This window comes from Gobio gobio, assembly GCF_949357685.1.
Source record: "Gobio gobio genome assembly, chromosome: 7".
In the NCBI taxonomy this organism is placed as follows: domain Eukaryota; kingdom Metazoa; phylum Chordata; class Actinopteri; order Cypriniformes; family Gobionidae; genus Gobio; species Gobio gobio.
The window spans coordinates 3,326,086-3,340,492 of record NC_137103.1 but is presented as its reverse complement, the minus strand read 5'-3'; the positions used below and the strand labels follow the sequence as shown (position 1 = coordinate 3,340,492).

The 14,407-nt window shown below is 48.1% G+C and overlaps 1 protein-coding gene across 1 annotated transcript; it reads left to right on the top strand.

Moving 5' to 3' along the window:
* Positions 1–1,141: 1,141 nt before the first annotated feature.
* LOC307129431 (tripartite motif-containing protein 16-like) lies at positions 1,142–13,657 on the top strand. The gene is made up of 4 exons (XM_079821834.1): positions 1,142–1,799; positions 6,736–6,901; positions 7,055–7,090; positions 11,842–13,657. The coding sequence occupies exons 1-4, from the start codon at positions 1,233–1,235 to the stop codon at positions 12,360–12,362; spliced, it is 1,290 nt and encodes a 429-aa protein (XP_079677960.1). The 5' UTR covers positions 1,142–1,232; the 3' UTR covers positions 12,363–13,657.
* The last annotated feature ends 750 nt before the right edge of the window (positions 13,658–14,407 follow it).

Here is a 14,407-nt window from a genome sequence, read left to right as displayed (position 1 = left end):
CAGTCAAAGCGGTGTTACGTCGTGAAAGTGCAGACTCAGAGGAAGACCGTGAGGGTTTAGGGTGCCATTTGGGACAGGGCCAATGATGCCAGTAGACGTTGATATCGGATAACTTATTTCAGTACAACTCAAACAGGCTCCAAAAAACTACAACAAAGTGCTCTGTAAGACACAGCAAGGACTTAGTCTGTTATAATAACAAGATATTAGTAACTTAACCCTAGAAAACGTTATTCTTGAGTGACATGAACACCTTACGTTAATGAATCTGAACAGTCCCTGTTAAGAACCAGTTTAAACAGTCTATCGAAGTGTTCAGCTACACTACGTGGTCCATTTAAGCCGCGTTTCCACCGCAGGAACTTTCGCCAGGAACTAGGATCTTTGGGCTGGTACTCGGTGTGTTTCCACCGCAGGGTCTAAATGAAGTTCTGGGTAAATATTTCCCTCTCGGAACGGCCCTGCTCACGAGGTAGTACTTTTTCAAAGTTCAGGAACTTTCGGGGGTGGGACTTGGGCGCTGAACGTGCTGATTGGTTGAGCTCACGCAGCATTTTATTTCAACCGGCATTTTTAAAAGTCTTGCGAGGTTCGTTCTGCGTTCAGTAAATATCAGTCTTGCTCTTTCTGTCCGATGGTGCATGTTCATCTCAGCAATCGCACGCTCAATGTCTGTAATAGCTGATAATAACATACTTTGTCTTATTTTAAGTCTAGCTTTACAGGCTTTAAGAATACGCTTTAGTATCAGTGCTCGTCTCTTTTCTGCCGTTTTGTTTACATCTTTAGTAAACTAAACAAAGCAGAGAGAGCAACCATTGACTACCATAGTATTCCCCCCCCCTACTATGATAGTCAATGGTTTCTTGGATCTGCTTGATTATGAACATTCTTCCAAATACCTTCTTTTGTGTTGAGCAGAATAAAGAAACTCATACAGGTTTGGAACAACTTGAGGGTGAGTAAATGATGACAGAATTTTAATTTTTTGGGTGAACTATCCTTTTAAACTGCCCAATGTTCTTCAATCCTTAACTCTGAATCAACTAATAAAGGTTATCCATTTACTATTGTAGACTCTGAACTCAGCAGGAATGAGGCTTTATGACGCTTTATAGACTTGCAGATAAACCGGTTCTGCACACGTCACTCAAACACAGAACTAGGAAGAAGGAAACTCTTCAGTGTAGTCGAGCTGGTGTGTGTTTGTGTCTCTGTGTTCATGCAGTAAAATGGCAGAAGGGAGGATTTCAGTGGATCAGGATGAGTTGATGTGTTCAGTGTGTCTGGATCTCCTGAAGGATCCGGTGACCATCTCGTGTGGACACAGTTACTGTAAGAGCTGTATTACAGGCTTCTGGGATCAGGAGGATCAGATGAGAGTCTACAGCTGCCCTCAGTGCAGACAGACCTTCAGTCCAAGACCTGCTTTAGCTAAAAACACCATGATGGCTGAACTGGTGGAGAAACTGAAGAAGACTAAACTTCCTGCTGACTGTTACGCTGGAGATGTGCAGTGTGACGTCTGTACTGGAAGAAAACACAAAGCCGTCAAGTCCTGTCTGGTGTGTCTGGAGTCTTACTGTCAAACTCATTTTGACCGTCATGAGGACTTTCACTCCTGTAAGCCACATAAAGTGACCGATGCCACTGGACGACTGCAGGAGATGATCTGCCAAACTCATGATAAACCCCTTGAGGTTTTCTGCCGCACTGACCAGAAGTTTATGCTGTGTACGATGGACGAACATAAAAACCACGACACTGTATCAGCCGCAGCACAGAGGACAGAGAAACAGGTATGAAATCACACACTGATCCAATAATGCTGACACTATTTAAACTGGCACCCAGGGCCTGAAATTAACTTTTTTGACCACCTGCCACAGTGACTTTTTACCAGCCACTTTTTTCTCCTTGATATTAAGCCTGTCCACGTGCTTGTCCGGATATTTTTTGTGTGTGTTGTAGATATAATTTATTCTGAAGAAAGATTCTCAACAATGTACAATCAGCTTTGACATATTTAAATCTGCATATCTTTGATATTTTTACCTTTTATAAAGGGCATTTTTTTCCATAATCTTATTAAATATAGGCTATGCTTCAGCTTTCAGTTTATATTCTTAAATTTGATCTATAAATATAATAAGACACTGTAGGGCTGTTACCAATCAAATTAAATTATTTACATTGAAAAATTACAACTGCATTAAAAAAATTTATGTACGGAGCCCCGCACATGACATGCAGTAAAAAACTAGTAGGCTAAATTGTGCGCACAATTTACTATTTCGTTCCCTCAATTTATTAAGCGTGAGCATGTTTTACTAATTCGTTCCCTCGTTTTGTTAAATCATGCGCATGATTTATAAATTGAGGGAACGAATTAGTAAATCGTGTGCACGATTTAGCAATTTGAGGGAACGAATTAGTAAAACGTGCGCACGATGGCGGGCAGGCCAAGGGTTACGTGGGAATCCCACCAGTTGAGTGGGCTATCGCGATGCAGCTGTGTCCGGTGACCCGCGTCTCCCGTCCAAGGCCTGTAAGTTCTCAATAAGTGGCAAGCGCCGTCGCAAGCGACCCTGAGACGGGCCGCCCAGAGATGGAGGAAACTGCTCTCCAGGAGATGGCCGCAGCTCCACTCCTTCCCCCGGAGGAGGACCGGGGGAGAATCCTGATTTCTCCTTTTGTTTCTGTTCCACCCAAATTTTCAATGAAAGAGCAGTTTCCAATATCTCTGGGTCCCAAGAGAGCACGCTTGGCGGTGTTCGACGCTCCCATGTCTCTGGGGGCCTGGCTAGCGCTCCCCAGCCCGCCTTGCTGGCTCATCCGCACCATCAGACTTGGCTATGCGATTCAGTTCGCCCGCCCCTGTGCTCCGGGCGGAGATTGCAGTCCTGCTGGCGAAGGACGCGATAGCGCCGGTCCCTCCAGCCGATATGAAGTCCGGGTTCTACAGCCCGTACTTCATTGTACCCAAGAAAGGTGGCGGGTTACGACCGATCTTGGACCTGCGGTTCTTAAACCGGTCCCTTCACAGGCTACCATTCAGAAAGCTAACGCAGAAACGCATCCTCAGGTGCATCCATCCCCAAGATTGGTTTGCAGCGATCGATCTGAAGGGCGCATACTTTCATGTCTCAATTCTCCCTCGACACAGGCCGTTCCTACGGTTTGCGTTTCGAGGGACGGGCATATCAGTACAGAGTCCTACCCTTCGGGCTGTCCCTGTAGCCCCGTGTCTTCACGAAAGTGAGAGAGCGTGGTGTTGGCATCCTCAACTATATCGACGACTGGCTGATCCTTGCCCAGTCGCGAGAGCAGTTGTGCGAACACAGGGACATGGTGCTCAGGCACCTCAGCCAGTTGGGGCTTCGGGTCAACTGGGAGAAGAGCAAACTCTGCCCCGCGCAGAGGATCTCTTTACTCGGGATGGAGCTGGATTCGGTCGCCCTGACAGCGCGCCTCACCAGGGAGCGCGTCCAGTCAGTGTTGAACTGCTTGAATTCGTTCAAATGCAGGACAGCGGTACCACTGAAACATTTTCAGAGGCTCCTGGGGAATATGGCATCTGCAGCCGCAGTAACGCCACTCGGGTTGCTTCATATGAGACCGCTTCAATGCTGGCTACACGACCAAGTCCCGAGATGGGCGTGGCACAGTGGCTCCCTCCATGTCTCAGTGACGCAGAGGTGCCGCCAAACCTTCAGCCCGTGGTCGGACCCTTCCTTTCTACGGGCAGGAGTGCCTCTAGAACAAGTGTCCAGGCATGCTGTTGTCTCCACGGATGCCTTATCCACCGGCTGGGGTGCCACGTACAACGGGCTTGCAGTTTCTGGTCTGTGGACGGGGCCCCAACTGCAGTGGCATATCAATTGCCTAGAGTTGTTAGCAGTTCGTCTTGTGCTGAGCCGCTTCGAAACGCCGCTACTAAGCAAGCACGTTCTGGTCCGTACGGACAACACTGCGGCCGTTGCGTACATCAACAAACAGGGTGGTCTACGCTCCCGTCGCATGTCGCAACTCGCCCGCCATCTCCTCTTATGGAGTCAGAAGCATCTGAAGTCGCTTTGTGCCATTCACATTCCGGGCCTGCTCAATCGTGCGGCTCAATCGTGCGCACAGGTAGACATGTTTGCCGTCCCGGACACGACCCACTGCCAGTTGCTCTATTCCCTGACCGAGGGGACCCTCGGCTTGGATGCCCTGGCACAAAGCTGGCCCCGGGGCCTACTCAAGTTTGCGTTTCCCCCAGTGAGCCTTCTCGCACAGACACTGTGCAAAGTCAGGGAGGACGACGAGCAGGTCCTGTTGGTCGCTCCGTATTGGCCCAATCGGACTTGGTTCCCGGAACTAGTGCTCCTCGCGACAGCACCTCCTTGGCCCATTCCTCTAAGGAAGGACCTCCTGACTCAGAGAAGGGGCACCCTATGGCACCTGCATCTGGACCTCTGGAAACTCCATGTCTGGTCCCTGGACGGGACGCGGAGGTTCTAGGTGGCCTACCCCAGGATGTGGTAGACACCATAACTTCCGCTAGAGCTCCCTCTACGAGGCGCCTCTATGCGTTGAAGTGGAAACTGTTCATCGATTGGTGTTCTTCTCACCAAGAAGACCCCCGGAGATGTTCAATCGGTTCAGTGCTTTCCTTCCTATTGGTTGGAGCGAAGGCTGTCTCCCTCCACCCTCAAGGTTTATGTTGCCCCCATCGCCGCAAACCATGACATGGTAGATGGTAAGTCTTTAGGGAAGCACGATCTGATCATCAGGTTCCTGAGGGGGGCGAGGAGACTAAATCCGCCTCGCCCTCCCTCTATACCCTCTTGGGACTTAACTCTGGTGCTAACCGCACTGCAGAGAGCGCCCTTTGAGCCTTTGCAGTCAGTAGAGTTAAACATTCTGTCTCTGAAGACAGTACTCCTGACTGCATTAGCCTCTATCAAGAGGGTACGGGACCTGCAGGCATTTTTGGTCGACGAATCTTGCCTGGAGTTCGGGCCTGATAACTCTCATGTAATCCTGAAACCCCGGCCTGGATATGTGCCCAAGGTTCCCACCACTCCCTTCCGGGACCAGGTGGTGAGCCTGCAAGCGCTACCTTCGGAGGAGGCAGACCCAGCCCTAGCTTTTTTCTGTCCCGTCCGTGCTCTCCGGACTTACGTGGACAGAACGCAAAGCTTCAGGACCTCAGAGCAGCTCTTCGTCTGTTACGGAGGCCAGCAGAAGGGAAAGGCTCATTTTTTTTAGGATTCTTTACCTAATTTAAGTCTCTGAGATCCTGACACCTTGCACTTCTGGAGACTTCAGGTTAAGGTTAGAGTTCTGGAAAATGGTGGCGCTGGAGACTAAAGGGTTCCTGATGGTTTCACACTTAATTCTTCACCTTAATTCTTAAATTCTTTTGCGGTTAACAGGTGTCTTTTCTCCGCCACATGTTTTTGTCTGACCCTGCTGACCCAACGAGCATTTCACTGTCCAATGGTCATGCCTTAACTGCAATGTCTAGTATTGCATTAGTATCACATCCTTCTCATGGGCATTTAATATTTTTTGACTGAGTTAAATCTCTTTTTTTGGCTCATTTTATCTGTACAAGAAAATGTGCCTAATAATTCTGCACACAATGTAAAGCTGGCATGGAGGAAGCTGTGTATAATTACAAACTAAGTCGCTGTGACTGTTTTCTGTTTCTAAAGTGAGCTAGAGTAAATGTGGGATAAATGTGTGTGATAAAGGTGTAATAGGTCAGTGTCCGATTTCCTGACTTAATTTCATTCTCTCCCTGCTCATATAGTGCACTCAGCTGCCATGCACTATATAGGGATTAGAGAATCAGTAAACAAGTGAGTGATTTCAGACACAGCAACAGAGTCGACACCAAGAGTGGATTCGACCACGACTCTGAGGCTATTCACAGTCGAGGAATCCACTCCCCATCACTGACTGAAATAGACAGATCGCTTGACAGAGAGAGAAACTGTTTCTCTGAGTGTCGAGCGAGTGAAAATATATCTAAACTTATTCTTAGCCTCTAACACACACACTGGCGAGTACGATCTAAGCATTTATTAGCCAATGGACAATGATAGATATTATTTAGTCGCCCAGAGTGGAGATTTACTCGCATTGTAGAGGGTTGTTATTGTTTCATACACAATGTGTAGAATATCTGAATAAAAACTCATCTGAATAAAAACTGAATAAAAAGTCATTATTGAAATGATTATTATTGCAGCTTCCATAGACTTCAGTGTATGGACTTTGAATTTAACAAATTATAGGCTAATTGTAGTTTTTATATAGTCGTCCATTTAAATGTCTGAAAGCTAAAATAAACAATATGGGGTTGAAAACACTGAATAGTTGTCATATGATATGAAAAGCACTGATGCGTCTGATTCTGAGACAGCACGTTTGAATTTAGTTCAACAGGAGCTGATTATTTTTTAATAAAAAACGGCCCTGAATGTCAAACTTGATCTGTTACATTTATGTTATTATTATGCATAGATGTTTGATTAGAAACGTCACATATAGTGTAAGTGTCAAACGCTAGCACTTGTAGATCTAATGTGATATAATGAATATGAGAAGAATGAAGCTGATGCTGTGAAAGTGCTGGATTGAGGAGAGTCACTAAAGATCAACAAGAGCAGCTCAAATCTGACAGTAGTGCAGGTTATTGGCTGAAGTGTGGAGGTGATGAGCTTTGATTTCTGTTTTCTGTAGAGTTTCCAGTCTCTCTCAGCTCCTCCTGAATCTACAGACGTCAATGACAATCCCTTCAGTTCTCTCTCCTCTTTTGATGACGTGAGAGAATCTGTCCATCAGCTGAGAGACAAACTGGAGGATTTCTGCAAAGAGGAGCTGAAGAAGAAGAAGATCTCTGACAGAGGTAAAGTCCTGGAGATTCATCTGCTCTCAGAAATCATCCTCCATCATCTCATATCATGTAGAAGATCATATTAGAAATGTCTTAGGAATGGATACAGGGATCATTTTCTCTTGACATGATAATCACACTCTTCATGTCTGTTGATTTCCACAGTCATTGTTCCCAGGACCAGGAATGACTTCCTACAATGTAAGTCACTGAGACAATTAGCAGAAAAACTCACTGAGTGTGTTCATGTTCTTCCTGGAGAAGGAGAAAGAAAAAGTCTCGGTTACGACTGTAACCTTAGTTCCCTGAATAGGGAACGAGACGCTGCGTCACCACTTTGGGAACGTCTCTGCGTGATTGCGTCGTGAAGCACGTATGTCATCAGTCCAATAGAGAGATGGAACGTCATAGGCGGGTGACGTCATAGACCCGGAAACTATAAAGCACACAGGCAAACACACGCCGTTAGTTTCTGAAGAAAGCCTGAAACAAGGCGCTTGCGGGCATGCGAGGAGTATGGCAGGGTGACGCAGCGTCTCGTTCCCTATTCAGGGAACTAAGGTTACAGTCGTAACCAAGACGTTCCCTTTCAAGGGAACTCGCGCTGCGTCACCGCTTTGGAAACGAGAATACCCACGTCCCCATGCGAGTCTGGATGCCCACCTGTGGCATGAGCTAAGAGGCGAGCACCCGAGACCCCGGAGTAGCGTTTACATCCAGTTCTTCACAAACTTCCTGCAGGGAGGGCCCTGCTAAAAGAGCTTGAGAGGCAGCCATACTCCTAGTGGAGTGGAACCGAACAGCTAAAGGGGAGGGCTGTCCGGCCGCCACATAAGCAAGTAAGATGGCCTCGACCACCCACTTGCTCATTCTCTGCTTTGAGACTGGACCCCCTCTCGAGGGAGGTCCGTAACAAACAAACAACTGATCAGTTTTCCTCCACAGGGCAGCTCTGTGGACATAGGCGTCTAGTGCGCGAACGGGACAAAGCAGATTTAATTTTTCCTGGTCTGACGTCGTAAAAGGAGGAGGACAAAAAGCCTGGAGCACAATAGATCTCACAGGATTATTGAGGACCTTAGGAATATACCCGGGCATAGGAGAGAGAAAGGCCTTAGCCATACCCGGGGCAAACTCCAAGCACGAGGGTGCAACAGAGAGGGCTTGCAAGTCCTCTATTCTTTTAAGGGAAGATATAGCAAGAAGAAATATCGTTTTTAGAGTGAGAAACTTCTCAGAGACTTCCTGGAGCGGCTCGAAGGGAGCCTCGGAAAGGCCTTGAAGAACAATGGATAAGTCCCAGGCCGGCACCCTGGTGCGTGTCACAGGTCTCAACCTCAAGGTGCCACGGAGGAAACGGGTTACTAGCGGGTGTCGCCCTAAAGAAACTCCACTCAAAGGAGTGTGGTAAGCTGCTATGGCCGCCACGTACACCTTTAGTGTGCAGGGGGCTAACCCAGCAGAGAATCTCTTCTGCAGGAACTCCAGCACCACGCTCACAGGGCAGTTAACTGGATCCCACAGGCGATCTCAACACCATAAGGTGAAGAGTCTCCACTTTAGATAGTAAAGTTTCCTCGTAGAGAGAGCTCTGGAGTGTAGAATGGTCTTAACAACCTCAGTTGAGAGACCGGAACTTATGAGCTGGGCCCCCTCAGAGGCCAAGCCGACAGTTTCCACAGCTCCGGGCAGGGGTGTACGAAGACTCCGCCTGCCTGAGAGAGAAGGTCCCTCCTGATCGGAATCTCCAGGGGAGGACCGTCGAGGAGAGACACCAGGTCCGAGAACCATACCCGGCCCGGCCAGAACGGGGCTACTAGCAGAAGACGGACCCCGTCCCGACGCACTCTCTCTAGAACTCCCGGAAGCAGAGCAATCGGGGGAAAAGTGTACAGGGGCAGCCTCGGCCACTTCTGTACCATTGCGTCCAGTCCGAGAGGAGCTGGAGGCGACAGGGAGAACCACAGACGACAATGCATTCTCGTGAGTGGCGAACAGGTCCACTTGGGCCCTGCCGAACTTCTCCCAAAGGAGCTCCACCACCTCGGTGTGGAGTCTCCACTCACCGGGCCTCTGCCCCTGCCTCGACAGGATGTCTGTTTCCACATTCTGGCTCCCTGGGATTTACATTGCCCTGACTGACAGCAATTTTCACTGAGCCCAGAGGAGGATAAGGCGCGCAAACATGTATAAGCGACGGGACCTTAAACCCCCCTGATGGTTAATGTAGGAGACCACCGATGTGCTGTCTGTGCGTACAAGCACATGATGGCCCCTGAGATGTGGCAGGAAGTGTTTCAGGGCCTGAAACACAGCCAACATTTCCAGGCAATTTATGTGCCACGAACGCTGGTATTCCTGCCACAGACCCTAGGCCGAGCGACCACTCATGGTCGCCCCCCAGCCTGTCAGCACCGTGTCAGCGTGCGTCTCCGACCACGGATGCCTCCAGGGACGGGCCTTGGGTCAGGAACCAAGGGTCCTTCCACATAACCAAGGTGCGGAGACACTGCCGCGTTGCCTTGATTACGCAAAAGGGGTTTCCCCTCGGGGAAAAGACCCTGGTCTTGAGCTACCACTGTAACAGCCTCATGAACAGCAGGCCCGAAGGAATCACGTTGGACGCGGCTGCCATCAGACCTAACAGTCTCTAGAACTGTTTTACAGTGAGCGGCTGGTCTAGCTTCACCCCTTTCATGGCTGAGAGGATCGACCCTATGTGAGGCTCTGACAGACGGGCCTGCATAGAGACCGAATCCCAACTGACACCGAGATAAGTGATCTTTTGCACAGGAGAAAGAACACTCTTCTTGGAGTTGAGCCTCAGCCCCAACCTCCTCATATGCGCGAGAATAACATCTCGATGCTGAACCGCGAGATGTGCTGACTGTGCTAGTATCAGCCAGTCGTCATTGTAATTGAGTATGCGGATCCCCTGCATACGCAAGGGGACCAGCGCAGCGTCCACACACTTCGTGAACGTGCGGGGTGACACAAAATCTACTAAGGTACTGCTCTCGAGGCTGGCCTCTGATGTAATCTGCACCGCGAGTGCAGCGCCCTGAAGCGGCGAACCGGCAGGGAACAACTGACTCGACGGCATAGTTTCCCTCCGAAGAGGGCGTGGGCCATCCTCGGGCAGGGTTGGCGGATTGACCCCGTGAGGGCACCGTGGACGCACGGGTACCGTGTACAGCGGTGAGCACCGTGCGCCTGCGGAGGGGATCACCCTCACTGTCCTGGGCCCAGAGGCGTCAGGACTTCTTAGACGCAGCCTTCCTCGCCACAATGACTGTCCTCAGATCAGCCCTGGGCTTAGAAGGCTGCGCCTGTGAGCGCCGCGCACCCAACGACCCTTTCTGAGGGGGTGTCCGAGTGGCGACATTGACTTTTTGCTGCGCCCTATGGGAGGAGCTTGCACCCGGCGTCTGCTGCTCCCGCCCAGCAGCAGACGAGACCTGGGGCTTACGGGGAAGGAACTGCTTGAGCGCCGCCGCCTGTTTCTTTGCCTCCAGGAACCTGTCAGTAACAGTGGTGACGGCGTCGCCGAACAGGCCTCCCGGAGATAGCGGCGCATCAAGCAAAAAGCTTTTGTCCCGTTCCTTTATCTCCGTAAGATTGAGCCACAAATGTCTCTCTGTGGCCACCAGGGCTGCCATAGAACGGCCAACACATCTGGCCGTCTCCTTGGTGGCCCGGAGAGCGAGATCAGCTGTAGATGTAGATGTAGCTGTAGATCGGACTCCGATCTCGTGGGTCTCAAACAGGTCTCTAAGCAGATCAGCCTGGTATGCCTGCATGATGGACATAGTGTGCAGACATGCGGCGGCCTGACCTGCTGCCGAGTACGCTTTGCCCACAAAAGATGATGTAACTTTAAGGGGTTTTGTGGGCAAAGTCGGAGCCTTTATGGCAGATGCAGACTCTGGTGAGAGATGGCTCACAAGCGTCTGCTCAACCCGAGGCATCTGACCATAACTGTGTCTTTTCAGCCCCGCAATATTGCTGTACACGGAAGTATGCAGGGTGAAAATACGTGAAGACACGGGCCACTTCCAACACCTCGGTGTAGAGGTCAGGGGAAAATGGCAGACTCCTACATGGAGGTTGAACAGAGCGCGCGGGGAGAAAGCGCTTGTCGAGTCTGCTTTTTACGGCAGCTCGCTCATGTTGTTCCTGTGGCCTGTCGATGTGTAATCTGGCCACAGCTCTGCTCAGCACATCCATAAGCTCCTCACCCGCAGGGGAATGAAGTGGAGAGTCCTCACCCCCTGAATCGATGCTACAGACATCAACCTCCTCCTCGCAGCGCAGGCTCCCGAACCCAGAGAGGCGGTGCTGGATCTGCCGGGTGAAGGCTGAGATAGAGCACCCTCGAGTGCCGACTGCGCGTGCTGCTCACCCAGACAAACAACACACATCAAATGTGTATCCCTGTTCATGATGTAGCGTGAGCAGGGAGGAACACATTGTCTGAAGTGCTGTTTGCTCGCCATAATCTCTCTTAAATATTTCGTCAGTGTGAGTGCAAACTTTGTGGAGAAAATAAGAAAGTCTGAACTCAGACATAACACAGAAATGACAGGAACAATGACAGAGCGCTTGTTGAAGGCAACAGAAGCTAACGGTGTGTGTTTGCCGGTGTGCTTTATAGTTTCCGGGTCTATGACGTCACCCGCCTTTGACGTTCCGTCTCTCTATTGGACTGATGACATACGTGCTTCGCGACGCAATCACGCAGAGGCGTTCCCAAAGCGGTGACGCAGCGCGAGTTCCCTTGAAAGGGAACATGACAGAAGAGTATTAGAGTTGATCATGTGTTCTCTGGCAAACTGTAATTAGACACTGCTGATATATTGAACATGAAGAGTTCAACTCCATTAAAAGATTTGACAGATTCATAATCCGTGATTCTGATGTGTTTTATTTTTATTTATTTTATTTTCTGTCAGATTCCCGTCTGCTGACTTTGGATATGAACACAGTGAATGAATACCTCCATCTGTCTGAGAGGAACAGAGAGATTACATTCAGTAACACAGTCCAGTCATATCCTGATCATCCAGACAGATTTGATTATTATCTTCAGGTGTTGTGTAGAGAGAGTGTATGTGGACGCTGTTACTGGGAGATTGAGTGGAGTGGTGATGGTGTGTTTATATCAGTGTCATATAAGAGCATCAGAAGGAAGGGATCGGGTAAAGAGTGTTGGTTTGGATATAATGATCAGTCCTGGAGTTTGAGCTGCTCTTCCTCCAGTTACTCATTCAGACACAATAACATAAAGACTAAACTCCCTGTTAAGCCCATCAGTCGTAGAATAGGAGTGTATGTGGATCACAGTGCAGGAACTCTGTCCTTCTACAGCGTCTCTGACACAATGAGCCTCATACACACAGTCCAGACCACATTCACACACACACTCTGTCCTGGGTTTAGGCTTTATTATCCTGGATCAGTGAAACTGTGTTGATGAATCAGAATAGACTGTAGAGAGATTCTACCCATAATGCTTTGAGCTGCATGATAAATCATAAACACTGAGATGTTCTAGAGTGTTTCTCTTCATGACATTAATACTATAGCTGAGCTTCTGTTAGAGCCGGTGTGGTTGAGTAAGAGATGAGCTTGAAGCTGATATAATATACTCACTAAACTCAATAACTATATTGTTCTGTCTCATTATCTCTGATGAGTGCCTTCTGTTTGTGTGTATTGTGACAAAGCTGAAATGCCAGAACAAAAACAAATGTAATCTCCGGCCATTTCCGTTGCCAGATTGGAAAAGGAAATTGTATAAAGGAGGAAGTTAAAGGAGAAAAAGGAGAGTTTTTAGAGTGGTGTGCTAGAGTGCATAAGAGGTGAGAACCGCAAAGCCTCAGTCCATGTGCGCTTAAAAGCCAACAAATCAGCGTAAATGGGAGAACGGCTGCTGGTGGTGTTAACTGAAAGAAATAGCAAAAGAAAGGGACGGAAAGTGAACGTATTTCCTGGGCGGCGGTGACGTTATTCATCAGCTGATTGAACACTGGGCCATTGCTGGAGTGGACGCGCGAGTGTACGACACACACACCCCCAATCAAGAGGTTTCCAGCGCCGAGCATTTTAAACAAGCTGGGTTGACGATCGCTGGGGTTTTCTGAATCGTCTGTTGCTGTTTCCCCAACAGAAAGTCTCACCATTGCATACAGAATGGCTGGTCTTTCCCCGCACACACTCACTCAATTCCTCTAAGCACTTTCCACACTCACCATTATTATGCTTGCGCTCAACCTGAGACGCGAGTAGTGTATCTACATTTGATTTATCTTATTTTATTAGTTTTTTTCCTCCATTTACTTCAGTTTGTTTCGCCATTTATTTTCTTTACCCCCAAATTTTGACTTTGTTCTTATCTTTATTTTTGGTTTTCTTGTTTATGGGAGAATGGGACTCGTGAATCTGTGACTCTTGAAATGAAAACGAATGTACATTTAGTTTATTTATAATTCTTTTGATGTGTTTATCAGCCAGAATTGAGAGTTTATTGTGGTAAATCTTTTGTTAATTTGTCATTTCTTCTGTGAAATACAAATTCCTTTCTAAATTGAATCCTATGTCCTTTGTGTGATTTATATTAAATTTTATCTTGAATTTGAGTTGATTTATGTAACGAGTGGCATTTATGCTATCTGGGTTATAAACTATTGACAGGATTGCCTGTCTGCTGCCCAAATTAATTGACCTAAATTTACAACCCCAAATCAGAAAAAGTTGGGACAGTATGTTAAACGCAAATAAAAAAAAAAGAAGTGATTTCTAAATTTACTTTGACTTGTATTTCATTGCAGACAATATGAACACAAAATATTTCATGTGTTGTCTGGTCAACTTCATGTCATTTGTAAATATGCATCCTTTCCTGTCATTCAGACCTGCAACACATTTCAAAAAAAGTTGGGACAGTAAAGCATTTACCACTTTGTAATGTTGCCATTCCTTTTCACAACACTTAAAAGACGTTTAGGGACTGAAGACACCAAGTGATGAAGTGTTTCAGGTGTAATTTTGTCCCATTCTTCCTGCAAACAAGTCTTAAGGTGGGCAACAGTTCGGGGTCTTCCACACATTCTCTATTGGAGACAGGTCGGGACTGAGGCAGGCCAGTCAAGTACCCGAACCCTCTTCCTCCACAGCCAGGACTTTGTAATGTGTGCAGAATGTGGTTTTGCATTGTCTTGTTGAAATTTGCATGGACGTCCCTGGAAAAGATGTCTTCTTGAAGGCAGCATATCATGCTCCAAAATCTCTATGTACTTTTCAGCATTAATGGTGCCTTCACAGAAGTGCAAGTTACCTTTGCCAAGGGCACTGACACAACCCCATACCATGACAGACCCTGGCTTTTGGACTTGTTGCTGGTAACAGTCTGGATGATCCTTTTCTTCTTTGGTCCGGAGCACACGGCGTCCATTCCTCCCAAAAAATACCAGAAATACTGCTTCATCTGACCACAGTACACGTTTCCACTGTGTGATG

Excerpts from the sequence above, each read along its gene's own strand:
- LOC307129431 (XM_079821834.1), top strand. The coding sequence starts at position 1,233 with ATGGCAGAAGGGAGGATTTCAGTGGATCAGGATGAGTTGATGTGTTCA. Across the intron at positions 1,800-6,735 it reads CACAGAGGACAGAGAAACAG|AGTTTCCAGTCTCTCTCAGC; the intron begins GTATGAAATCAC and ends TGTTTTCTGTAG. Across the intron at positions 7,091-11,841 it reads CAGGAATGACTTCCTACAAT|ATTCCCGTCTGCTGACTTTG; the intron begins GTAAGTCACTGA and ends ATTTTCTGTCAG.